Raw genomic sequence first — 25873 nt, 5'->3', positions numbered from 1 at the left:
AAGCTTATCATCTTCATTTTTTAAAAGTGATACCATCGGAGACTTGCTAATGTAATTTTGGAACAATGTTTATTATCTGCTTGTTTGTCAACTTGCTGCTGAATCACATTAAGAGCGTAGTAATACTACATTATTATTATTATTATTATTATTATTACATAAATATAAATGCTGTTGCTATAAAAATCAATTACACTAATTTATAAAAACAAATATGTGATAAATCCAAATATGTGATATCTTCCTGTATGTTGTCGTCAAATTATTAAATTTGTGAGAACAACATCAGGACATGATTGTCTTGAATTTGAGTAGAAGTCTTGTTAATGTTGCTCATCATTTCTTGGCTAGAAGTCACGTGGTTTTCAGGAAGCCTCCGACATCGTCCGTTTTGCCTCCTGGAGTGACCGAACGAGGTTCTCGAGCAATTTTCAAAATCCAAATTCTTTTCCATCTTGCTGTCTTTGCATCCTTCCCACATTCGTCACGGCCTAAACGAAGAAGGCGTGCAGCTGATAAAAGAGAAAGATCAATAATTAATGTTGGATAATAAAGCGATCAGTGGGCGTCGTTGGGCGCTCCGCGGCCCGGCGGGCCTCGCCGCCGAGCGTCTCGCGGCCGGCCGTGAGACGAATGCTGCCGAGGAGGCCAAACAAAAGCACTTTGATGTGGACCACAAACACAGCAGCTGGATCAAATATTGATGCCTTTTTTTTTTATTTTGCTATAACACGGTCCCGGGGGAGCTCGCGTGCTCCCGGGATGCGAGTGTGAGCATTTGTGAAAGCGCCAACGTGCTAGCTTAATGCTAACACACAATACAAAACGCCATAGACAGGTTTGCGAAACTAGCATAAATATTATTGAAGTAGTTTAAACCTAGTGACCCGTCAAATTCTTCTTTCTGGTTCTTCCTGTTCTAGGTGGCGGAGTTATTTTCCACGTTTCTTGGTCAGGTTGAAACTGTAAAGTGAATTTTGTTGCAACATTTGTACGAGATCTTGTGTGATTCCACACCTTTCTATTCAAAAACCAAACACTAGCATGAAATGTCGAGAGAGCATAGACCAATACTTTATTCTTTATCCTCTGTGGAAATCTAGCAATCGTTTATGATCATCAATTGAAGTTGAGAATTTTTAACATAAACATGCCACAGATCAATTGGGTTCAAAATGACCTGCAGACTTGAAGGAGCAAAACGATGAGATTAGCAAAGCCAGTCGTGGATGATATGTGTCTACAATCTCAGCGGGTCAATTTGACCCGCAGCATCACGGGATGTTGACATGTTGGAGCCAAAACCCCAAATTGCATTTTTGTCCCAGTTTGGTGACACGAGGCCTCCTCGCACATGGCCGCCATGTAATACGATTTCGTGAAGTTTGAAGGCACTTTGCATAAATGTGACCCACATTGAGACAAAAAGAAGAAAAAAAATCTGAATATTGATAAGTGCCTTGAGTGCTTTTTGTCTGTTGAACTTACAAGAGCAAGACGCTCCAATCGGAGGAGCCGAGGGAGGATTTATCGCTCTGCCTTCTGATAGACGGCGGCCGTAATGACTTTGGCGGCAAAGAAGGAGTTGAAGCGAGGAGGACGACGAGGGGCCGCAGGCAGCAGATAGTCTGGGAAAGGTCTGGCGGAATGGGCGCCGTCGCCGCCACCGCCTCCTGCCACTGGAGCCCATTAGATAATCGTATTCATGCCACACAAGGATGCAAAGGCGCGGCTTGTTTCACGATTCCCTTTTAATCCCGCCTGATAAGGAAGGAGGCCGCGGCGCCGCAGCGCGGGGGCCTTTTCATGATGCCGCCGTCATTTGGAGCCGGCGTGAAAAGTGCGCCCGCCGGCCGTCGCCGCGCCCGCAATTTGCTTCAATTGCCCAAGTTGAGCACTTGATTATTTCCCAGGGATGCATAAGAAGCCCCCAAATTTCCTTTTGGGGGGGGCGACTGAGTGGCTAATGAGGCCTAGCAAAGGAAAAAAAAAAGATGCTAAGCTAAAGGTGCCACATGGACAAAAGTAAGGAGCAAATGTGGAAAGTCCCTACCCAAAATTCCGCTTGGTCGCTCGAAAACGACTTTGAAGTTGACGAGCTCGCACAATGTCAACGAGTTCGTACGATGTCCGTCAAGTTTGTCAGATGGTCACAAAACTTGCCGGCAATTATCGATTGTCATGGCGCTCTTGCACAATAAGCAGAAAATATTGTGTGTGATTTTTTTCATCTTTTCAGACAGAAGCTGCGGCGACAGGACGCTGCAGCCTTCGTTCGCTCAGTCGGAAGATTCTTAATCAAAATAATTTTAACATTTAACATTTTATTTCTGATACATTGATTGTGATTGCCAAACTTGGGATCCACCTCAGACCCATTTCTTTTCTTCTCCGTGTGTGTGTGTGTTTGCAGCGACCACTCCTTAATTGGGGTGAGATGGTGAGCTCAAAGGTGGGGAGGGGGGGCGTGACGGGACCCCCGAACCTTTTTTCTTTCTTTCTTTCCTTTTCTTTTTTTCCTTCTCTTTTTCCTCGTCAATGGCTTTGGCGAGTGCAGAGGCGCTTTTGATGTGTGCTTTGGCTCGCCGGGTCCGACTTTGGAATGTGTGCAAGAGCGAACGCGGGGTGAGTTGCCTGCGGGCACAATCGCAATCCCCGAGATCCTGGCCCCTCTTTGATGGAATACTTTGGGGAACACCGCTCCTCTTGCCCCAATGCGCGCCCCCCAACACGCACACGCGAGCTCCTAACAAGGACCTGACGTGATGGGAATGAGGCCCAGATGAGCGGCGGCTAACAGCGCTATTACGCCACGCCCTTGCTGTCGTCATGGCAACCCTTCAGTGGATGTGGGCGGACCGGCGACTTCATCCTTAATGAAGACATTCTGATTAATTCCCAAAAAGTTAAACGGCCTGACTGTAATGAGTTCATTGATGCAGCTGTGTCGTGACACTGGCCGCTGATTGATTGACTGATTGATTGACTGATTGATTGATTGATTGATTGTCAATTAAGGATCTTTCAGTATTTTCTCAGCCCTTATATTCTTTTACAATCTTAAAAATAAAGACTTTGCAAAGAAGTAAATACCAATACAAATGGAGTGGGCTGTGTTCACATCCACAATGACGCAGACCACCCTTTCAGGAAAACATCGTCAACACTCGGTCTTGCATGCCTTTACGCTGATTTAGGCCACATTTGCGCCAATCATGAAAATAGAGTAAAATTGACCATTTGACAAAAAAGTCTTTTTACTTGATGTCAAAAGTTTAAGAAGTATTGCCTTGGAGCACATGCGTGTCGTGTAATCTCGCAAAACGTCGATTTATAGAAATGTGCACACTTCAGTGTAAAAAAAAAAGTTGCGCCAAGTAAGTGGATGCAGAAGGCGGTGGGAAGACGGGAAGGGGGTACGAAAAAAAGGGGAGGAGGAGGATGGCTGTGTGGAGTTGAAGGAGGGAGGAGTCAAGCGGGGGAACGAGCAGCTGGAGTTCCACACTTCGTCCTCTCTTCTGGAAAAAAAGGCGCACTCAACGCAACAGCACCAGAGTGACGCGCCGCACACACTCTCCTTTCTCTTTTTTTGGGGGGGGGTGTCCGCACACTTTTAGTGGCGGGCTCCACTGGACGCTTGTTTGTCCGACGGCCCTTGAAGGCAGCAAAGACGCCCAAAGAAGAAGAAGCCACGAAAGGAGTAGAAGAAGAAGGAGGAGAAGAAGAAAAAGAACAAGGAGGAGAAGAGGAGGAGGAGGACCAACTCTGGCCGCGCTGTTTGGAAGTTGCAGCGTGGAAAAGGGAGAAGAAAAACAAGGAGGAGGAGGAGAAGAAGAAGAGTTCCTCCAAAGGCGCATCTGCTCCCGACCTGACAGAGAGAAACTTCGCAAAAAAGGGCCAGAAAGACACACGCAAGTAAGTCTGGCTGATTCCAAGCGCATTTTACGCACTAAACACACTCACGAAGCTCGCCAAAGTTCCTCTCAAAGTTGACTTGCGAGCAAACTTTGTGCGCGCTTTCGGTGCAAACTTTGGCAGCACCACTTTGAATTCATGTTGTGTGTCACAAAAGGCGAGCAAATGCGTTGGAGCTGCTACAACTTTTTGGACGCGAAAAACGCGCGCGCGCGTGCCTGCGTGAGTGTGTGTGAAAGTGTGTGTGTGTGTAGGGGGCATGTGTGATCATATTTCACTGTGTGTGTGTGTGACTTGTTGAAACCGTTAACAAGAAAATGCACACACGCGCGCAATGAATTTCATACATTTATGATTAGTCGTAGTTGCATTAGTTTATTTTGTGTGTGCGCGTGTCACACACACGTTTATGTTTGTAGTGTGCTGAAGCATTTAAGACTCACATATCAAGATTGATTCCATAATGGTTCTGCTTATAATTCTTATTAATTAATATGAGTTGAAGTTTGTTGCATTTTTTTCGTGTTGTGCTTTTGCGCTTCATGTTGAAACGATTAACCAGAACAGACACGCGCGCGCGCACATAATGCATCATACACTTTTCATCGTCATTTTGAATTTGTTGCTATTATTAGTATTGAGATTATAATTGTCAGTGGAATGTTACATATTTAAAACTTTTTAAACAAGGCCTTTGTGTGTGTGTGTGTGTTGTTTATCCAATTGTATTTCACGTTATTAATAATATTATTGGAAATATGAATATTATTGTTGTTATTAATGGCAGATAAAACAGTTCAGACACACGTGCATCTTTGCTTTAATTTTCTGTGTGTGTGAAAACATGAGCCAGAGCTCAAACACACATTCTGCATGTGTCATTATAGAGGGCACTATTCAGATTACTTTAAAGTGTACTCCAGTTGATTATGACTTTGATACACAGAATAAATATTAAATTGACACTTGCCAATTTGAATATCATGTCTATTACTTTACATATAGTCACCTAAAAAAATTAACATTGAAAAGGAGAAGTTAAAGACTTTTACATTATGTCTTAAGGCCAGCTCAGAAAAATCAAATACGTGTTACAGTCTGTTTTTTTTCTGCATTCTTGTAAAAAAAAAACAAAATTCAATCTTCCCAGTCTCGAAGTCATAAATGTGAAATCCCCTCATTGCATGACTCACTCGTGTGTTTATGCACAAGGGGGCAAGTTTATGTTCATTTTCTTAAGCGGGGGGGGTGGGGGTGAGGGTGGGGGGGGTCATGGCCACATGAAAAGCATCCACATGTGGAGATATTTTGTTTGAAAGTCGCAGCCAGCTGCTCCACATTTGATGTGCTCGCTGGCTCATCGGGTTTCCTCGTGCCAGAGTCATCGGCACCACGCCGCACTCGTCTTTTTCACACCTGGACCATTGGCAAGAAAAACCAATGTTTTGTTACTAAACCTGATTGAATTGTCTCAAGTGTTTGATCTAAAAATCAGGCTGTTAAAATAGAAATCAATCTCGTCAAATTTAGTGTTGAAATGACGAGCTGAGCGTCATTTGGAGTTTGATTTTTACATGCAGTTGCAAATTGTTTTTGTCTTCTTTATCTTTTGGGATGACTCCTGGTTGACTCATTTTAAAGTTTAGACAATATTTTGAGAGTGGCAACAAATATTAGAAGACATTGTGTTATATATTTGCAATAGTTTTTTTCAAAATATGTGTTCTTTACTTTATTAATATATACATATATATTTAATTTTTTAAAACACGTAGAGCAGTTAACATTTCCTGTGTAAAAAAAAAAAGGCAATCTAAATGCCTAAAAATAATCAGATAAAATTAGTGCCACGGGCCAAAAATAAAGATAAAAAAATATTAAAGCAATCTTGGTGGCAATGTAAATATTATTGTTCAGTTCTGTATTTGTAAGTGATAAAAACGTGAAGCCTAACTAAGCCATGTAATTCCCAAGAAAAATGTTTGAGCCAGTTGTTTTATTTCAGGGCAGGCAGGAGTCAAGGTGACTGTTGCGGAACAGGCGCACCCTCCCCAAAAATTCATCGTGTCGTTAGGACGCTGATAAATGCGCCGGCGCTCAAGATGCAAAGCTTTTTTTTTTTTCTCCCAACGCCGACATCATACCAATAATGCCGATAGCGTTTATCTCAACTTGAAAAGTCCAAATTATGCAGAGTTTGTGCTCGCTCCCTCCCAACACTCCCCCCCCCCCTCGTGCCCCGCTGCCCCCGCAGAATGGAGCCTGTCATGTTAATGCGATGAGGTGACATTCTATTAGCTTCTTGAGCTATGGCCTCTCCTCTTGCACACACACACATGCACGCACACACACATGAGTAGCGCGAGTGCGTATCAGGCGAGAGGCGCTAATGAGCCCTGTTGTGTTGCTAATGCGTGTGTTGTGAGAAGGAAGTTGACTTTCCTTTCCGAGATAATTGTGCGCTTGTCGTGGCTTGTTTGTTGTTTGTCGCAATAACCCACGGCACCTCCAGTTGCTCTTAATCGGCATTTTATGTTTGCAAGCCTGCAGTAGCATAAAAATCATTTCAACTCACTGTCATGATTTTTTTTTGTGTGTGCTTAAACTGCGGGTGGCTCTCCTTGCCCCAGTGTGAGGGCATCCCGGCCAGCACCTTCAACTCGCCAAGTTGGGCCACCGGTTGGCCACGCGAGGAGACTTCCTCTTGCTTTGAGGATGTAAAGTTGCAAAAGTGGGCGTTAGCGTACGAGCGAGCGAAGGAAGGGCGGACGCGGGAGGGTTCCTCCTCGTCGGCCCGCTAATCCCCCAGCCGACCGTCCCTTCAGGGCATGCCTCAGATCTCGTACCTCCGTGCGGACCGGCCCAGCTCTGACGGCCCATTTAATATGCTATGTGTCTCCCCCTCTGCAACCTCCAACCATCATTGTCCCAGAGCGGGACCCCGACCCCCCCCACCCCGGCTTCAAGGAGCTGCTAAAGGCACCTTTCAAGCCGAGCGATGTCTTTGGATAAGGTGCATGCAGGGAGGAGGAGGCTGAGGCTCTGCCGTCATTTCAGATATAGCGGCGAGCAAATTTAGCGGCTCTGTGACCCCTGCGACCTCTTGCTGAAGAAAACGTGCAGTTCCTAAATGAAAAAAAACCCCAGATCAAGTCCTCACAGAGTGCACCATAAAGTTCAACACAACTGATTCTTCCTGGGACAAAAACGGCTCCAAAGTGTTTTTATCCGAGGCCCGACTGCTTTGCAGTGTCGCCTTTCATTTTGGAGCCTCGCCGCATCTTTAAGTGGACGTGGACGAGGGGCCCATTGTCCAGGATGTCGCGGGGTTAATACCTGAAAGAACCCCCCCCACCCCTGACCCGGGCCCACTTTTTCCTTGCTGTTCATTTCCGCACAGGCTGGAGAGCGTTCTTCTTGCTCTCGTATCTTGTGAAGAATGCTGACGCGGGCGGGCGAGCGGCTTCAATGGCGCCTCGTCGTCCTCAACTCAGAGAAACAAAAAAAAAAAAAACTCAACTACCGGAGCAAACTTCTGCCCCCGGCTCCCTGCGCACCCCTTTTGACAGCGCTGCATTTGAAGACTAATCGTTTTTTCTCATGCAAAGCATGCTGGTTTAAGGGAGGGGGGGGGCTCGGGGAAGGGGGTGTGTTTTAACAATACTCCACGGGGAGCGAGGAACACGGTTTTTGGGATGCTGGGGATGGGGGTGCAAGGGGAGGGTACCTCGCTCCTTTGCTTTGCAGACAAAGCCCGGTTCCTTTCAGGGTTGTGGGGGGGGCTTGAGGTGGGCTGGGTGTGGGGGGGGCGCCAAGTTCCTTGAAAGAGAGGGAGACATTTTTAATAACAGTTTGTCATCACGCCGCCTGAACTTTACGGCGCAGTTGTGTGGGCGGCCTCGTGCTGACAGGCAAAAATGTACAAAGAAGAGGAAAACATGTGTACGTACGTGGGGGGAGGGGGGCCGGCAAAAACGGCCCCCGCTCGTCCGAGCAGTTTGCTTTTAATACAATCGTATGTCAGGATGCAGCCTTGTGGGAAGTAGATCTTATTCATGAAGAAAGCCAAAGAATTCATTCTATTCCCACTCTTACTTTCTGTTCAAAGCTTCCGTGGCCACCACCCAGGCGTCCATTTGTCAAAGGTGGCTGACCCCGCCCCCCTCCAAGCCCGCAGCCACCTGATTCCTCCTCAACTTTTGCCCCACGTGTGAGCCCAGTCATTGTCTGGACCCAGGCAGGACATTAGTCACCGCAGCCTCTGGGAGTCCAGACCTGGACCCCGAGGAGGCGGGTTGTGGTCAGGGGTGGGGGTGGGGGGGGTTGCGTGGGTGCGCAATCTCGAGTAATGTACGTTGCGGGTCAAACTGACCCATTTTTCCCCCCACAAAGTAAAAAGCAGGAAATATGTGAAGTGAGCGTGTGTGTGTGAGAATGAGCACGAAGGGAGGTGTGGCGGGGGATTGAGGGGGGGGGGGGGTAGAGAGTTGAGTGGAGTGGAGTGGAGTGTGTAGCTGCACCTCGGGGCTCAGCGGTGTGTAAGCCCCTCACTAGCACCCCCCAAAGCTGCTTTCACAAAGAGATTTACATGACAGCTCTCCGCTGTCTTCGGCTGCCCTGCATGATAAGTGCACCGCTCTCCGTGTGTGTGCGCGTGTGTGTGTGTCTTCACAAAAATTGACCTTTCTTGTGTTTTTTTTTCCTCTTCTCTTGCATGTGTGTGAAGCCACGGCACACGTTGACAAGGCATCCCGTTAGCTTTTAGAATTATTTATAAAGCTTTTGTGTGTGTGGCGCCTCTAAGTCTCTGTCTCCTCCCATTACTGAATATGACTCTACCTGTGCGCCCCCACTTTTTTTTTTCGCCACCGAATGCACCCCTTGAACCCCAATCTGTATTGTGTCACGGTTATTGAGTCTTGGAAATAAACTTCCAGTTAGGGGTGCGCCAAAATTATTTGGATGTTGAAGGTTAAAAGTTTTGGAAAGACCTTAAGCATTTTGTTATGGCGATTTGACGTAGTTCTTTGCGCTTACGTCGCCACCTGTTGCTTTGGGGTGCACACACCAGCCTCAAAATGACTTTTTAATGCGAAACCAGAAAAAAGGTCTGTGCTGACTCGCCGCATATGGCGTGCGTTACCGGCTAATCTGCCGTCGCTCCCCCCACCCGCACGCACCCGGCCAGGTTTACGCCTTTGCCGGGTTTATGTTAATGTTGCTTTATTGAAACAAGCTGCCATGTGATTAGAGAACCGCATGCGACGCTGCAACAGCGCTGTCATCCCTCTGGCGGGTACGGGTGAGGGGGGACAATCAATGCAAACCAGCTAACGTGGGCTAATAAGCCATTAGCGCTGCGGCCGCTGCCATCGCTGTGGACATTTCCATACCAGGACCCGCAGGACTCGCCGCCTTGCGTCCGGGAGCGACGGTTGATTGCGCGGGTGAGCGATGGGGCCGTCGTCTTCGCTGTGCTGTCGAGACGGCCAAGCTTATTGTCCTGCGCTCAACTTCCAGTTAAGGCGCAAAGCCCCCGCACGTCTTCATTAAGACGCTCTCATCCTTCCCTTGGCTGACGTCAGCCTACATTTGGCCGACATGCCGCAGGCAAGACAGAACTGGAAAAAATGCGGGTGTTGCAACACCCGCAACTCCCCCAGTACTGCTCAGACTTTCCCGTCAGTGTGCATGCGTGTGCGCTAAGGTGAGGTGCAGCAAATCCTCTGAGACCCCCAGTGTGTGTGCGTGTGTGCGTGTGTGTGCACCCTCTGCAAGTCAGGATGGATCGAAGCGAGGTGCTGGCGCGTAAAGGAAAGGGAACGAGACGTCTCCAAAGTCGGCGGGACTTCATCATGAGATCCGCGCTCGGCTTTTGATGTGTGCGCACCTCCACCGCTGCCGCTTCTGAGTCGCACACACACGCACACATAAATCTAAGACAACTTCCGCCAAGTAAGTCATGTAAGTGAAGGAGTAACTTAAGGCATATTGGAGTTTGGGTAACTTAAGGGGTCACTTCAAGAGAAGACATCACGTGAGCACGTGAGCAGGCGCCATGATAAAGTCAATGTGCGGCCGCAGCAAAGTCATCGCTCTCGGCACGCTCGGAATGCGTAACCCGCCGTTTACCCCCTGGAAGGTTTCCCATCCGTGCAGGAAGTACAACATTAAAGACCCCACTCGCACCCTCCCCCCTCGCCATCCACCCCCTTTTCCCGCCGCATTCCTCCCGTGGCGCATCTCAGGCCGGGCCTCATCGTGCATTCTTTTACATCCCGACGTCTCGCCTTCTCAGCCGTCCGCGTGCGTTTGGGTGGGACTTCATCTCGCCGCGGCCCGACTTGGAGTCGACGACTTCATCGGCTCCAATTTGCAAGCTGTTAATGGCCTTGAAATGGCGTCGCCCGGGACTAGCGCGGGACTTAATCAGAGCCAATAAAAACGGCCGCTGGGGCATCCGGCCCAGTCTTCAAGTAAACATTATGACTGGGGGGAGGGGAGGGGGTGAATCGAGGAGGCGCTTGGGAAGAGCTCATTTCTCACTTAGCCTTCCTGATGGGCTCAGCTAATAGGCCCTCGCCTGATTGTCTGCCGCCGTGATTATTGCGCATTATCCCCTCCCCGGCACTTGTTGTCGGGCCCGCGGCCTCGGAGACCCTCGCACCACGTCGCCATTAATCACGTCGTCGGTAACCAAAAAGATGCAGAAAGAATCATTTGAAGGCAGGATCAACTGATGGAAAGCGAGAAAGAAAATAATTTAGGATCAGAAGGTGATTTAAGGAGGCAATTTAAGGGCTCACGCAAGTCAAAGTCGAGCCAAGCAAAAACTTTCCCAAGGACCTTCCTTGTGTCTTAATCTGCATTTTGCGCCACCGCAGCGCTGAATAAGCATTTCCGCGGCGCGTCAGGAAAGTGTCGCTCGCATCAAAGGCGACCGCTCAAAAATATCGAAATAATACTTTAATACGCTTTGGAGTCGGGGACAACACCAGCGAGGATGCCATTGTGCCGTGCTGGCTTTATTCGGGGCCTTATCTGCCGCGTAGCCGGCGCGGCAAACAGGGGGAAAAAAAAAAGAGGCGTTGTGTAAGCGTCGCGATTACATCGTGTGGGTTTGTTGGGCAGGAATGTAAGATGCGCTCGGGTCCCCCGGTGGCATTGTGCCGCAAGTGGAGAGGTCGTCGGCTCGCGGGGGTAATCCTATTAGCGCCGCTCAAAGCTACTGTTTGTCCTTGACGCAAAATATAAACAGACGCCGCTCGCAATCGACACGACCGACTGCAAAACTTGCCGCAAACAATGACGAGTCGCTGACCTGAAAGCACGGAAATGGATTTGATTGCGCAACTTAAAGCCCGAAAAGTTTTCTTAGGAAAATGCAAAATGACTTTTTAGCATTAAATTGCCTCTCATTTCAAAAGTTAACTTTATCCTGGTAATATTTGCATTTTTTTTCTCGCAAGACTAAAATCCAAATTTACTGTTGATGACATTGCAACTTTTGACCTCTAAATTTGTCTGCCTCCACGTGAGATGAGCTTGGGAGGGGCCCTGCCGGTCAGGTCGGCCCAACACCCTATCCAATGCAAACACGTGCGCGCCGTTCGCTTTTATTGCAAGATTGGGATAATCTTGCTGCAGGGCTTAGACGCCGCCAGCAGCCCTCCCCCCTCCCCCTCCCTTCCTCACCCCTGTAGCACAAGCACAATCCCCCTTGCCCCCCCCCTCGCCCCTGGAGTGTTTTTAGTTGTTCCAGCTGTGCAGCAGAACCTTCATGTTGTTGGCATAGCTGTGAAATTTGCAAAAACACACCCGGGAAAACATGCGCAGGCATGCAGGGGCACCTACACACACACTCACACACACACTCCTCCCCCCTCCCCCTTTTCACTGGCAATCTGTCCCAATCGTCTCCATCGCTTCCCTCCCCTCCGACTTGCGGCGTCGGTGCACTCGTGATAAGACGCAGATAGCAGATCTCGGTGGTCGCTGATGTAATGATGATGAATGCTGCGCCGCCCCCAGTTGCCCACCCCGCCCTCCAACAGCCCCTCACCCTCCTCCTTCAAGGGGGACGGCGGGACCCTCGACACTGAACAGTCCCCCTAATGAAATGAACACAAATACAGCAGCTCGTATTTGCCGGGAGGGGGAGGGGGAGGGGAGGAGAAAGTGCGACCAATCCAAGCCAACATCTCACCACGGAAATTGCACACATTCATTAAAAAAAAACAAAAAAAAAAACAAAAATATTTTCAATATTATGCCAACGGATTTTCTTGCAAAATGCAATTTCCTTCCTAAACGTTTTATTTCTAAGAAAAATGACAACTTTATTCTTGTGTACGTCTTTTTTGTACGCATTTTTTGTGTTTTGCGTGTGTGCCGGAAGTTTGTGCTGAAACCCAAAAAGCGAAAGTAGACAAGAGTTTATTTTTGCTGTTCACTTTGATGTGTTGAATTTGACATTCCGCTCGCCGCCTTTTGTGCGCCGGGCGGGCGTATAATTTATGTTAAATTGATTTGCCTAATGTGCTTAAAAAATAAGGATGTTTTTTGGTGTGAATTGCAGCATTTTAAACCTGTTAAATGGCCTCGCTCTCTGCGTGGAGGGATTACGGCGCAAAATGAAGATGCAAAACAAAACATAAAATGAAAATAACAAAAAAAGCGCGCGCAACTGCATCTGAAGGGCGTGCCGCGAAGGTCAGCGGGATTAGGGGTGAAAAGTTCTGGCTTTTAATTGCTGCTCGGTAGCTGCCGGCACACAAAAAGCCGCTCCGACACGCTCCACTGGGCTGGACTTGGGAATGTTTGCCGGCAGAATGCCCCTCGCCGCCCCCTACAAAAGGCAAACTTGACCCTGCTATCCGCTTCATCTCCTTGCGGTGGAGCTCACCTGCAGGGGGGGGGGGGGGGCACGTTGCAACAGTCAACACATTTTTTTTTTTTTAAAGCGTCACGCTTCTTTCCTTACAAGTGTGAGGAAAATTCAACATGAGGATTAATCATCAGACTGCAGGCGGAGTGGAAAGGCAGCTGGGATCGTGCGGGAATTCTCACGGGACACTTCATTAGGCACACCTGCACAAGCTAGTAAGCGCGCTTTCAAATTTCAAATCTGACCTTTATGGATGGTTTGAAAAAGTTTTCAACATTTTTCTCCCGCCAAAAAAAGAGGACAGTCTTGCTATATTATAGATATTAGAAAAAATAATTTCTAGGAAATAATATCTTATATATAAACTCTTGCCTTAATCCTATGTAATGTTAAGGTTTATTTTTAAGAAAAAAGTATCTTTTTTTTTTTCTCAAGCCCACAATCTGACATTATTCTAACAAAATGATGTTATTTTTCAAGCTAAAATAGGCCTTCACACCATAAACATGATCACAAAGCCAAAACAATTGCCCTCACTACTAAACAGGGCAAAGCCTATAATGGATGATGACATGACAGGTTCTCTTACCCCAAAAAAATACAAGAGCGATCGTTTCAAAACATTCACGTGCGGATCAAAAGGGGGCCCGCAGATAAATCCCGACGTGCTTGTTTGCAGAAGGTTGCTGCTTCTGTGCAATTCCAAAGACATGCAACCACTTGTAATCTATTATTGCGCAGCACATCTTTTATTTACTTGCTCTTTTTTATGTAGTTTCCTGGAACAACAAAACAATGCCTTACTCTTTCATTCTTTCTTTTTTTCTTTTTTTTAATAACTATAATTTGGTGGTGGGAAACGTATGGCCCGCGGGCTGTTTGCCGAGTCAAGGCATCCTGGCAAAATGCATTTAGCTGCTTGACGGTGCTGCGTGTCATGTGGGAGCCATTAGACGGCGAGCTTTGTTTAATTCTGTTTTGATTGGCCGGAGAGTAATTGTGTGTGTGTGCGTGTGTGTATATGAGTGTGTGTGTGTTTTCGTTTCTTCTTTGTTTTTTCTTTGGCTAGCTGGCAATCGCTTACAGATGCTGCCTGCTGTTACGGGTCAGGATAGATGACATGCATGGAAAAAAAAAAAAAGTAAAACAAACAAAGCGCGCAGTGTTTGTCTGAAGTTTAGCCCTCGCTACTTCCTCCCCCCCCAAGAAAAAACAAAACACTTCCCACCCCCTAGTCTGCTTGTAATAAAGCAAGCATGTTTACAGAGCGCATGGCAATTAAATGTCTCTGTTGGCTAATTAGACAGTCTCGGCTAAAATTTTCCATGGCGTCTAGCATGAAAGCTAGCTAGTTTAGACAAAGCTACATATGCGCTAGTTAGCTAGATAGCTTGTTCATGAATTATTGAGTTCTGTGTTGACCTGTCCTGTACTTAGCGATGTGTCAATGAAGGCTAACGCGCGCTGCTGTCTGGCTAATAATCATAGACCTGCGTGACCTGGATGGTGTTGTGTTTGTAGGCGGCCTCTAAGGTGCCGAACTGCCAGACGGCACGCTACGGCGCGGCGCTCACTTCTAAACCCACAGACGGCATTAGCTTCAACCACCTTTTATTCTTTGAAAGAAAAATTGCCCGGCACCATCATATTCCCAATGGGGCCTTCAAACAATCCTTGTTTTTCCAGGACTGTTTTTGATTTTTTTCATTTTTTTTTTCTACTCCTACTCCGGTATATACCCTTAAGGTTTCTCCTCGCTGCCTAACACGAGCATGACTATCTGCACTCGCTTTTACTTTGTTTGTCAGATCCCAGATCTCGTCTTGTTGTGTTTGCGGCTTGTTTTTTCTTGGCAGGAAGTCGGAAGTTTAAGGTGACATACTTCTAAATAAGTTTAGATTTTTAGATAGCTAGAAAGGAATGAACCTGAGCTGCTCGTTTTCAGTTTTATGGATCTCGACTCTTGTTCTCTGCACCATTGCGGAAGCTCATACTTAGTTTTGGTACAGTTTGAGTTGGAAACTGTATTAAAAGCTTCTTGCCTTTGCCTCCCCCTCAGTTGTCCCGTCTCCATGCGGTGCTGAGGAATGAGCATTCGCCATGGAAACCCAGTCCCAGGCCAGTTCCGCAGCTGAGAAGAAGAAGAGGGTGGAGACCATCGTGGCGACCAAGGGCTCGTCGGCGCGCAATGACATCAGCGAGAAGGCGGTGGCCTCCAGCACTACGTCCAACGGTACGACACACGTCAACATCGTCTGATGATCCCAAGACTTTTGTCCACATTGTGTAGCCGTTCCCCAGTTCACGCCGATTGTAAAAGCTAGCCTTGTTCTTTAGCCGTTAGCCTTCTTGCTACATTCACTGCATCGTGTTTTACCCAAATGTGTCCTGGTAAGTTACTTAACATCATGGGTGGCTAGCTAGAAGTTACAAATCTAGATTCATGAATCAAATTCAATATTGTCATAAGCATCTTGCTGACTTTTTAAATGTTTATTCTGGTGTCAAAGACAGAAACGTCCTAGCCACATAAGCTAATCAGTCATTACATTTAAGTGCAGATGTCCGTGACCCGCTGCTTGTTTTTCTAACCGCGATGATATCATTTCTGAGCAACTCCCAAAAGCTGTATTTAAACTCGTGACTGTTTGCTTTACCTCCTTTTTCCCAAGCTTTGCTGTGAGTCACGCCGTATATAACACTGTCGCTAGCGATGCCTTCAATTGATGCTCTTCTGAATGCTGTGTAGCTCGTTACGCTCCTCGTTATCCGCTTTGCATTCAGACGAGGTATACATTGAGGCAGGAAAGTCTAAAGATGTAACAAAACCAGAGTTGAGATCACTGCCCTTAAGCTGCAGCTGTGCTCATTAGCAGCAAGAGGATTTTGGACTGGTTTTGGGGCTTCGGAGGTGGATGGCCCCAACGGCAGCATCTGCCAAACAGGACAATCCCAAGTGCCCTGTGTGCAGGGTAAAAATGTGGCGGCGACATTCCCCCTCCGTGTGGGAGTTATCACAGGAAGTGGCTAAAGTAATACCGAACATCCCCGAGCGTCCTGAGAAAAGTTATTGCCGGATGGCTGACGCAGCTTTATTAATTAAAGGGGCCCGTTCAAGGGGAGGGGGGGGGGGGGGGGGGGTATGTGGAAAAAAACAAGGTTATAATTTGGCTCCGTAATTGTAGATTTTTCTTGATGATGTAATGACTGTTTGGAAAACTGCAGGAGGTAGAGGCAAGGTTCCCGGATCTGGATCTGAAAGACTGGCATTTATTGTGTTTCTGCACCTGTTCTGTATTTAAGACCCCTTCACAGTTCTCGAGGTTTTCATTGTTCTGTGTGAAAGGTACAGTTACTGAAGGTTGCTAGAAGGGGGGGTCCACGACCGATTCCTTAGCTTTGGTTGACGTATCAGAGCCGGGAATGCGTGAAGTAGATCAGCGGAAGCTATTCTCCGAAATCGTGGTGCCGTGTGAAAGCCTACTCCATCCCGTGAGAACGACACAGGTCGATGAATGCCGGGTCTACTTACATGGCTTCAAAGTCACCGGACCGGAAGTTTAAGACCATCATCGGAGTCATAAGGCAGCCAGCATTCTTTGGTCGGTTATAATTACGCCACATTCCCCTCCGCCAGAACTCATAACCTCTTATCAGGTGTAACACGACCCCCAACTTTGACCTGCATCCCCCTTCCAAACAAAAAGGTAATTGTGAGCAGCTGCCAAACCACCTCTGCGCCGGCCGGGTTCCCCTCATCGGAAGAAGGCCCAAGTCCGCAGTAACCCTGTGGGCCCGAGATCCGAACGATAACGGAATAGTTTGAAGTCTGCTGATGTTTTATTCCCGCCCTCCCATTGGAAGTTTCATTCAGGAACCGAGTTGTCCTTGTTGGCACAGGCCTCTGATGTGGTCGGCCACTAAAAGGTGGCTTCATCCTGTGTGCCATTCTTCTGCGTGTCCCTCACGCTCCACCTCGGCCTCCCCCATCCCTAAACTCCCTTTTTCTTTCCTGACAACTCAAAAGAGCCGACTGCGCCGCAACAATGCCGTGATTGGAAGGGGCTTCAGCGGAGGTCCCCCCCTCACTTTGCCCCAACTCCTTCTCTCCTTATTCAACAGGCAGGTGGGCCACAAAGTCTTCAGATTCTTTTGTTGGGATAAAAAAAAAAAGGATATGGTCGCTATTGGTGGGGCGGTTTTAAAAAAAAATGGCTGGCTTGGAATGCTTGGGGGGTAGGGCAGGGATCATGAGAGGCTCATGAAAGATGTTGTAAAAGTTGTGTAATTGACGAGCGGGTTGGTAGCAGTTCAAGTAAGGACAACAAAGGGGTTGGCCAGGAACTTTTTCGAGCAAAAGGAACGCTTTCAAGGAGAAAGGAAAGAAAATCTGACAGGTGAAGAGCGGCAAGGGGGGGGTGCGGGACCGAGGGGTCGACGGCCCGCCGTCTTTTTAGGCGGCCATTTAAATGATCAACAGTAAATAGAGGGGGTGGCGGAGGGGTGTCATCTGACAGAAATAAAGTTCCCCTTAACAGCACGGATGGAAAGTAATTTACAGATACGCTGTCCCCCGCCATCTTTGTGCCTCCCAGATAAGGTTTCATTTCACAAACGGATAGGAGACATTTTCACTTACGGCCCGCCATTCTGGGACACCTGTGATAACAGCTTGTGGACCCCTAATTGAAAATGGGTTTCAAAATGGATTTCCACTTTTCCTCCTTGCCTCCTTCACCCCCCCATCCCCCCTACCCCGCAGTTCCCTCCATCTCCCCCGTGACTGCCCCCACCGTCCGTCAAAAGCAGGCTTCATTCCGATTTTTAACCTCCCCCTCCTCTCCCCTCCCGCCTGTTTGCTCGTGGCCAGGAGGGGGATATCGAAAGGGCAAGGCGGGGGGAACTGCGAGTCTGGGGGAAATGGATCATCCCTCAGCCCGTGCCAGCGCTATGACAGCCGCGTGATCCGTCTTGTTAATGAAATCATTGATCACTTGATGGGACTCATAATCAACTGTTTCTCCGCTGTGTTCTGCCCCATCTCCGCCTTGTCCACCTCCCTCCTCGCCTTGCCACCAAAGGGATGAAAAATCTCCTCGTTTGTTGCTCAAGAATAAAAAGTCTGAGCAGAGGGGCACGGGCAGCGAGCGATCGGAGCTTCGGAACCACTCCGAGGGGGATTCCTTCTATTTGTATTTGTGCTGTGTGCATTCGAGGAGGAAGCGAGGGCCCCCTTCGAGTTGCTTTGCTCCGGGTTCTGCGTCTGCAGGGCTAATGAGAGAGGACTGATGGAGGGATAAGGGACCTCCGGGGACTACCGCCAGGCCTGGGGGTCAAACAGCACAATGGAGGAGGCGTTTTGGGCCTGACACACAAACCTCTCACTGGCTATTTGTGTCCAATCAACCCCCTGCTTGTTGCATAAATAATACATTGAAATGCACGAAAATCTTTCGGAATCCGTGAGGATAATTTAGGATTGTACCTGTCGACACGCAAACTGTGGGCGTGTTTTGCTTTCAGCCTTTCACCAGCGAGTCACGCTCATTTCACGGACCTCTGGACTGAAGGCAATTTCCTGCAGCAGCAGGGGGACGGGCTTTGGCAGCGCTGCCTCGCCGGGGCCCGAGGCGCGGGATTAGCTTAGCCTCGCCGCTACTCGGGGCGGAGGGGAACATGAGCCTTCCAGCCCGGCCTTGGACTCGCTCGTCTGGCAAACTTCCGTTCGCCGATGATGCACGCTTGCTTCGATGGCCTCGGGAGTCGGGAAGCTGTGGCCAGAAATGGTTCTCACCCTGTCTTACTAACTTTGGACCTCCAGAATTCTAGTCACAGGTTAGACAATCATCATTGAAGAAAACTGCAACAAGAGAGATTATGACTGCAGATAGATCTGCTGGGTCGAACTGGGTCAGTAAAAATAGGTGTTCACCAGGGGTCACAGACGAGTCCCCAGACCAATGACTAACCCCAAAAAAGGATAATGAGCCTGTCCCTCGGGATATGATGTCATGGGGTTAAGGTTGGGGTAAACCAAGCAACATCCCAAGACCGCTCCACCCATGCCGGATCTCATTCCTCTGAGAGCAGGAGGCGCAGGGGCCCCGTAAAGCGGGAAAACAGTAGTTGATTATGCCTGTACTTTTTTCCCCATTTGTTGTCAGGCATCGGTGGCCTCCCCCCTGCCAGTAGGAACAAAAGCAGGAGCGTCCCGAGCCTGCCAGGAGAATTTATTATGGTGCGTTCCTTCCCTCGCTTTCTGTTGTGCTCGCCAAAGTCCTGGTGGCAGTGCGTGGCCCCGGCCCTTCTCTTCAAGCGCTGACCGACGTTTGCGTCTAATGGCTTTTGCACGCCGCATCTGGTGTTGATCAGAAGAAAATGTGCAATGACAAAAACGTTTTCCAGTTTTGGGTTTTAAATGCTTCCTTGACACACATCATCATGTGGTGAGAACATATAATTAGTTAAAGGTTCGAGTCTGGCCGGGGAATTACTTGTGGATTTGAGATGGATGTGTGCACTAAAGGCTAAATAGACACAAGTTGAATGACATTCGGTAGATTGCAGAGCTCAGCCAAGAAAAGATGCCAGATGCGGCTTTTCTAAATGTTAGTTTTCATTTATGCTTGTAATTCCGTGAGAAAACTAGTTGGACTGTTCCTTGTAGCATAGAGTCCGGTACTGTATATCAAACATTTACTCAAATACTAGAATTTTTCATATAGGACAAAACTCCAGGCTCATAGGTGGCGCCATTGTGCTCAAACAACCTCATATGGATCTAAAGAAACCTTGCCTGCTTGGCTGAGACCACGTCATGATTAACTCCACAAACGGCGACCTCGATGGAGTATCGCCGTGGGTATTCTCATGACAGAAACTCGCGCCTCAGCCTCTGACAAACTTGATCAAGTCAAGCTTTCAGGTTTGCCTGAACAAGAGGCCCCGCATCCTCTTAATCTCCCCCTTCAACTTCCACTCCCCCTGGGCCTCACCCTTCTCCCTCCTCCCTACCAACCAGATCTCTCTCTCTTTCTCCTGAGTTGGGATCAAAGGGCAAAAAGCATGGCAATGATTCCTGGCGATTGATTGGAAGCAGACACGGCGGAGAGGCGGCGGGCGGCGCTCCCTGTTCCTGCTCCCTCCACGCTCTTTCTTCTTCCCATCCTTGTTTCTCCCGTAAATACCTCAGGTCTGGAGTGCGAAAAGAGTTGCCTCTATTGGCGTGGAAGACGGAGAGGAACCGGGGCTGTCAGCTGATAAGAACCATTTGTCGGGTTGGATCCGGGGAGGGACGATGTAATCCCCTTGCCCCGCTCTGAGAGGAATTGATTTTCCGAAGAAGAGGGAATTGAACTCAGATGTGTTGCGCAGACAAAGTTTGCCAGAGAAACAAATGTCTGTAGAGGCAACACCAACTCGAGCGAGCCCTTCAAACTTTTTCGTCTTCGTGCATGTGAAGACTTCAACCATAGTCAGGATGTTTTCACATTTGGTCCTTTAATCCAGATGATCCCAAAAAGTCAGAGTTCTCTGGAAAGGGGCTCAAGGTTTGATTAGCTTCACAGCTGCAAAGGTCTCCCAAGTTCACAAAATTGTATTGACATCACATCCAATCAGAACTGAAGAGAAAGAAATATTTTTTCTGTCAGTTCAATGTCTGGTCCACTTTTGATAGAGATTCCACGATCGTATCTGAATCTGGGAGGTTCTGCCGATGTCCAGGGGGCGACGGCTCCATTACTGCCCGGGCGTGTCTCTCGTCAGACAACCTCCGATCAGGAACGAGACGGGGGGATGGGCTGTGCTTCAACTTAGTTGGAGCATAGCCAAAAGTTTAGTTTTCCCTCCTTTGGTATCCACAAAGGACCCGCTGGAGTATCTGATTACGTTTTTAAAAGCCTTTTATCCGTCCACACTTGTTGCACACCGCTGACACTCACACATGCGTGTCGACGCTCATTTTTCTCCGCCGCTAAATGGCGGTATTGATGCCGCTCGTCTTCGGGGCACGATTATTAACTATTGGTTGACCTCATGACTTCATCTTGGAGTGCTGTCAGAGGCGCTCCATATTATGTCTAGGCCTCTCTGTGGGCTCTTTGTTTCTGGTTTTGGCTCTGGGACAGCTCTGCGTGGGTCTGTGTGAGTCCCCCCACCCCCCCGTGGAGTTCACGAGGGAGGGGCTTGGAGGTGAAAAGAGGGAGCTTCGTGCAGAGAGAGTTGGGGGGAGACGCAGGATATTGCGGAAACTTTGCGACGAGTGACGAGAGGAGAGATTAAGTGGGGGGGGGGGTACACCGCGGCACGCTTAAATCCCAAAGTAGCCTTGAGCTTGCGGTGATCACTTTAAACACCACTTTGGAATCATTCCAATAAGGACAGCAGATATGCGGCTCAAGTCAATATTTATGTGGGATTAATGGTGAAGTAAGGTCCAGATTAGAAAAATGGAGGTGAGAGGCAATGCGAGCGACAGGAGAGGGACAGGTCATTAAAGAGGAGGGGGCTGAAGGACGAGGGAGAGATGACACGAATGGAAAAGCCAGACATGAGCTGCTATATTTGGACTCTGAAACCAGTAACGGTTTTTCCACACTGTGGTCTCAAGACGTTTTGTCTCGTGGGCCAAGGAAGGTCCAGGGTTTACCTGGACTTTTCAGGTGGGGCTTTTTTATCAAGCAGCCAAGGTCAAGCCTGAGCTAGGCTAAACCTCGATGCAAATGCATCGGTGACTCCAGAACAGTGCCTCCTTGTGGGTGCCAGGTTGGCATGAAATGAAATTGTCATTCTTGCTAGTTAAAAAAATAAAATAGGCAAAGGGCGAGACAGCCTGAGTATTGCCAGCTGCAGCATGAAAGGCCCGACTGTGCCGTTCACTTTGCCCGAATTTGTCACACTGGCGCTTAGCCCCTCGTTCGACTTGTAACAGAGCCACTCGGCCTTTCACTGAGACTAATGCGCCATGCAAATGAGCTCCTCGCACCTCTTGTGAGCGATAGCGCCGCTGTTCCCCAGACTCAACACTGTGCAAACTTTCCAGTGTGTGTTTTTGATTTGGACGCCATCGTGCCGAGTCTCTGCCATGGTTTCCTCTGTTGACTTCCAGGTGCTCGCGAGTTATGTTAGACAGAGTACAGACACTTGGCTACACTTAAAGGAAACATATCATGACTTCTGTTTGGTTCTGTAGTTTTATTTATTTTTTTTACTGTTTCTAGTGCGAGTTTAGTGTAGAGCTCGCCTTTCGAATCACCCAGAATAGCGACTCGACGTTCTTTTTTTACCGTCCCAGAGAATGAGCTTCACGCCGCAGATGCCACTGTGAGCGTTTCCAAACTTCCAAAAATGTGCTTCGGCGATGTCCCACTTACTGTGTGGGTCACAGTTCCGAGAGCACAGCGGACGGCGGGAAGGCGTGCAGTGACCACGGCGGAACAGCGCCAGGCATTGATAAAGTGCTTAGCAGGAGGAAAATTAATGAATCCGGGCTTCGCTCGCAAGAGGGTGTGTGTGTGTGTCTGTGTGTGTGTGTCTGTGTGTGTGTGTGTGCGTATGGATGGACGGGAAGCTGGCAACAGCGAGGGGGAGTAATCCTGTTCCAGATAAATGGCTGATCCCCTTCATTCCTTAGCTATCAAATGTCAAAAGTTAAATTAGCCCGCTAGCTTTGGTTAGAAGCTAATGTGCTAGTCAATGGCTAGCGGGCAGGTGACTCATTAAGCGACTGCATCCTGCCTCTTTCAGGGTGCTCTCAATTAGCTCTGTTTGACATTTTTAGTTTCACTTTTTTCATTTTTATTTATTTCTATTTTCCGGTCTCTTATCCCAAAGAGTGAAAGGTTTAAAAAAAACTTAATAATAAGCCTACTCACAGCCGAAGTGAATGAACCGCTCGCTGCTCTGTCGTGCAGAGTGGCTTTTTTTTATTTCTTTTCCCTCCTCTCGACTGGATCCCAACTGTTGGCTCGCCACTTCTTTGCTTTGGCCACGGTTCCATTTCTCTTGGCGGGTCCGCGCTAATCGGAGTGCCACAGACCGGTCCGGCTCGCTCTGGCTCGTGTGTGTCACAAGTAAAGATTCTGCCTTTCGGGCCCACTGCTGGCGTTCTGGGAAGCTTTCCCAGATCTACGACGAGCCACCGTCTCAGTCCGTGCTAATTCGGGACCCTCGGGGTCTAAGAATGTGAGCCAAGGTGCCCTTTGGTCAAAGTCTCAGACCTGAATATGGCTCCAGTAGTTGGTATGTGAGAATAATGTACCGGAGAAGTTACATGGGTGTGCAATCACGTGGCATTGTTACAGAGGACAGTTTGAAGTGCGTAACAGGTTACAGCCCATCACAGGCGACTTGTGACCGTCGGCAGTCGATTGGCCCGGTGCGTTTAATGGAATCTTTGGCTTTGAAGCTGCCATCAAATGCACCTCTTGGTGTTTGATTCGCCCAAGAATGTAGGCCAAGATGTACTTGCAGTGAACAGTCTTAAAAGCTGCGTAACTATCCCCAGTCAAAAGGGTGGGGGGGGCAGGCTTTTTAGTTGTAGCGGGCCCCTGCTCATTGCTCCATCACAATGTGGTCCTGATGACATGCTGGTGGGGTTTCCAGCCGCCGCGCCCCTGATGGGCGAACAAGGGGGAGGCCGAGGGGGCCGGCGGAGTCTTGGCATGACACAATCCCGCTGTGAGCCTGATTTGAGGTGAGTGCCGGCAAGACGGAAGGAGCCGGGCAGGCTTTGATTTGCCCCTCCCTGGCCCTGGGGCCCGGTGGCCGCCGCTGCCGGAGGCTGAGCTCCCGGAGGCCGGGGTGGTGCGCAAGAGGGGCGTCCCTGCAGACCCCCAGCGGCAGAGAGAGAGCGTGCGGTGGTTGGCGTAGCGGGAAATGGGGGTGGGACTGGGGGGGAGCCAAATTGAGATGTGGGAGTTGTTGAGTTTGCTTGGATGAATATTGAAGCAGGCATTTGTGGTGTGTGAAATCAGTTGCCGACTGCTAACCAGGAGCCGGAGCCGACAGTCGGATCGGGTTCCATCCTGCTCGCCAATGTGAACAGAGGGTTCATTCAGGCGCAAATGCTCACCGAGGGCAAAAAAAGAATTTTTTGTGACACTGTTTCAACTATCCAAATTTTAAATCTTTGATCGGAGGCAGAGAGCTGGACTCGAACCATCCTGCTAAAAGGCCCTCAGGTACCTCGCAGCACCTGCCTTGTAAGTCACGATTGCACAAGTCACCCGTCGGGCGGCAAGAACGCCGCCCTATCGTCTTAATCCCGCTCGCGGCAGTTACATCGGGCTCGCTCAGATTTCTCCAGTCTTCCGGGCAGGCGGCTAATCGCCGGCGAATCCCGCGCGTCGATTGCGTGGAATCGGGCGCGTCAGCCAAAGCGGCTTGGAGAGGTGCTCTTATTAAACTCCAGCCAGCTGCTGGAATGTTCTCCTGCTCATTGTTAATTGGGGGGAGTCTCCAGTCTTTCCCGGGAGTTGATTTGCAAGAGAAAGGCGAAGAGGAGGAGGAGGGAAGAAAGGGGAGCAAGAGATTATTGCACAGGAGGAGAGGAGCTTTGAAGAGCAAGTGCTGGTGCGATTTTGCTTCATGTCTCCTCTCTGTGCAGCCAAAACCTGTTTGTGCCATTGACAAGCGCGTCTTTGAGGCGCGCAAGGTGGAGCGCCGCTTCTCTCCGGCTTTGGCTCAGAGGTACAACAACACCTCTTCTGATGTTTGGGCTGCACAAAAGATGCTGGCTGGGGGTTGGAGGAGAGTTGGCGGAGGTTTGGGGGAAGGGGGGGGTCTTTTTTTTTTTGTAGTGGGCCTTTGTGCACCCGGTGAAACGTGCACGTCCCGGCCTCGGAGACTGACAAGAGTTGAGGCCGGAGGGCAAATCAGATGCTTGAGAGTGAAAGACGGATTAGCATGTGGAGGAAGGAGCCGTTCTTATTTTTTCACCTCTGCCTTTGACGCGGGGCAAAAAAAAAAAAAAAAAAAAAACGTTTTTAAGGTTTCACTGAATGATTGGAGTGCCACTTCATTGGTCCAATCAGTATTCCTTCACTATATCACTGTTCCGCCTTCTCTCCCTTGCTATATTGGGCATTTTCACCTTGCTAACATTTCAGACGTACAAACTTTTTTTAAAAGTTGCGTACCTTTGTGTGGCATTGTTTGAAACATTATAATTCAAGCGACATCTCCGCTAATTTCAATGGCATTTCACACGATAGATTAAAATTAAATAATAACAATAATAAATATATGAAAAATATATAAAAATATATTTAAAAATATATAAATATACAAAAATATAAATATTTATGTAAATATACAAAAAATATTTAAAAATATATAAAAAAAAAATAAATTTGATTTTTAATTTCCAATGTTTACTTGCCGTGTTGCTCAATGGCGTCAAGGTACATAAGTTACGGCCACTCGTTTAAAGTCCCGGCGTCCACTCCCGAAGGGTTGCGGCCTGTTCTGACAATAGCGACACGGACAAGAGGGCGACATTTGGGATTTTGACGACTTTAATGAGCGGCTCGCAGGTAGTGAAAGGGAGCAGCCCCGCTAAAAGGGGTTCGGGGGAAGAATGGCGCAACAGAGCGCCCGTACCTTTCTACTACTAAAGGCGGGGCGCGCGCTCTGATCAGGACGGCAGCGAGCACAATTACCTTCTTTTCAAATCCTTCAGTGACACTGCAGGAGGAAGGAGGACTTTGAACAGTTGAAAGGCGCCAGTGCGCTTTCAAGCTCAAACGCGAGCAGGAAAGGCCTCTGAAATTTGTTCAGCGCTCCCCATCCACCATTAGCTTGTTTCTTCCTCTCGCCTGCAGGCATTTAAGCGCTTTTTGAAAAGATGTTAAGAAATTCAATCACCACAGAGAGAGAGAGAGCGCGGGATAGTTCTGCTATTTTTTATTTTTTGGTCTGCAGAGGCCCTGCCTGGTGCTTTTGCGCTGGTCCGAACAGAACCGACGGACGGTTGGATGCGGCGACCATGGGAAAAAAACAGGCAAATAAAACATGAGAAAGGGAAAAGTTCTTTTGAAAGCGGAAGACAAAAGCTTCTTCTTCCACTTC

At 48.5% G+C, this 25873-nt stretch overlaps 1 protein-coding gene across 2 annotated transcripts in view; it reads left to right on the top strand.

Moving 5' to 3' along the window:
- Window positions 1-3476: 3476 nt before the first annotated feature.
- gli3 (GLI family zinc finger 3) overlaps window positions 3477-25873 on the top strand; it is a 56479-nt gene continuing 34082 nt past the window's right edge. The window contains exons 1-2 of one of the 2 annotated variants that reach the window (XM_088363089.1): window positions 3477-3915; window positions 14862-15035. In XM_088363089.1, coding sequence (XP_088219215.1) covers window positions 14903-15035 — 133 coding nt within the window. In that variant the 5' untranslated portion in view covers window positions 3477-3915; window positions 14862-14902. Of the gene's footprint in view, window positions 3916-12923; window positions 13018-14861; window positions 15036-25873 lie in introns of those variants that run through there. The other variant, XM_088363090.1, reaches the window with a different exon arrangement.

Source organism: Syngnathus floridae, chromosome 20 (assembly GCF_059516105.1).
Source record: "Syngnathus floridae isolate MCC-2025c chromosome 20, RoL_Sflo_1.0, whole genome shotgun sequence".
In the NCBI taxonomy this organism is placed as follows: Eukaryota; Metazoa; Chordata; class Actinopteri; order Syngnathiformes; family Syngnathidae; genus Syngnathus; species Syngnathus floridae.
Note: the sequence above shows the minus strand (reverse complement) of the source record. Positions and strands in the feature narration are given on the sequence as shown.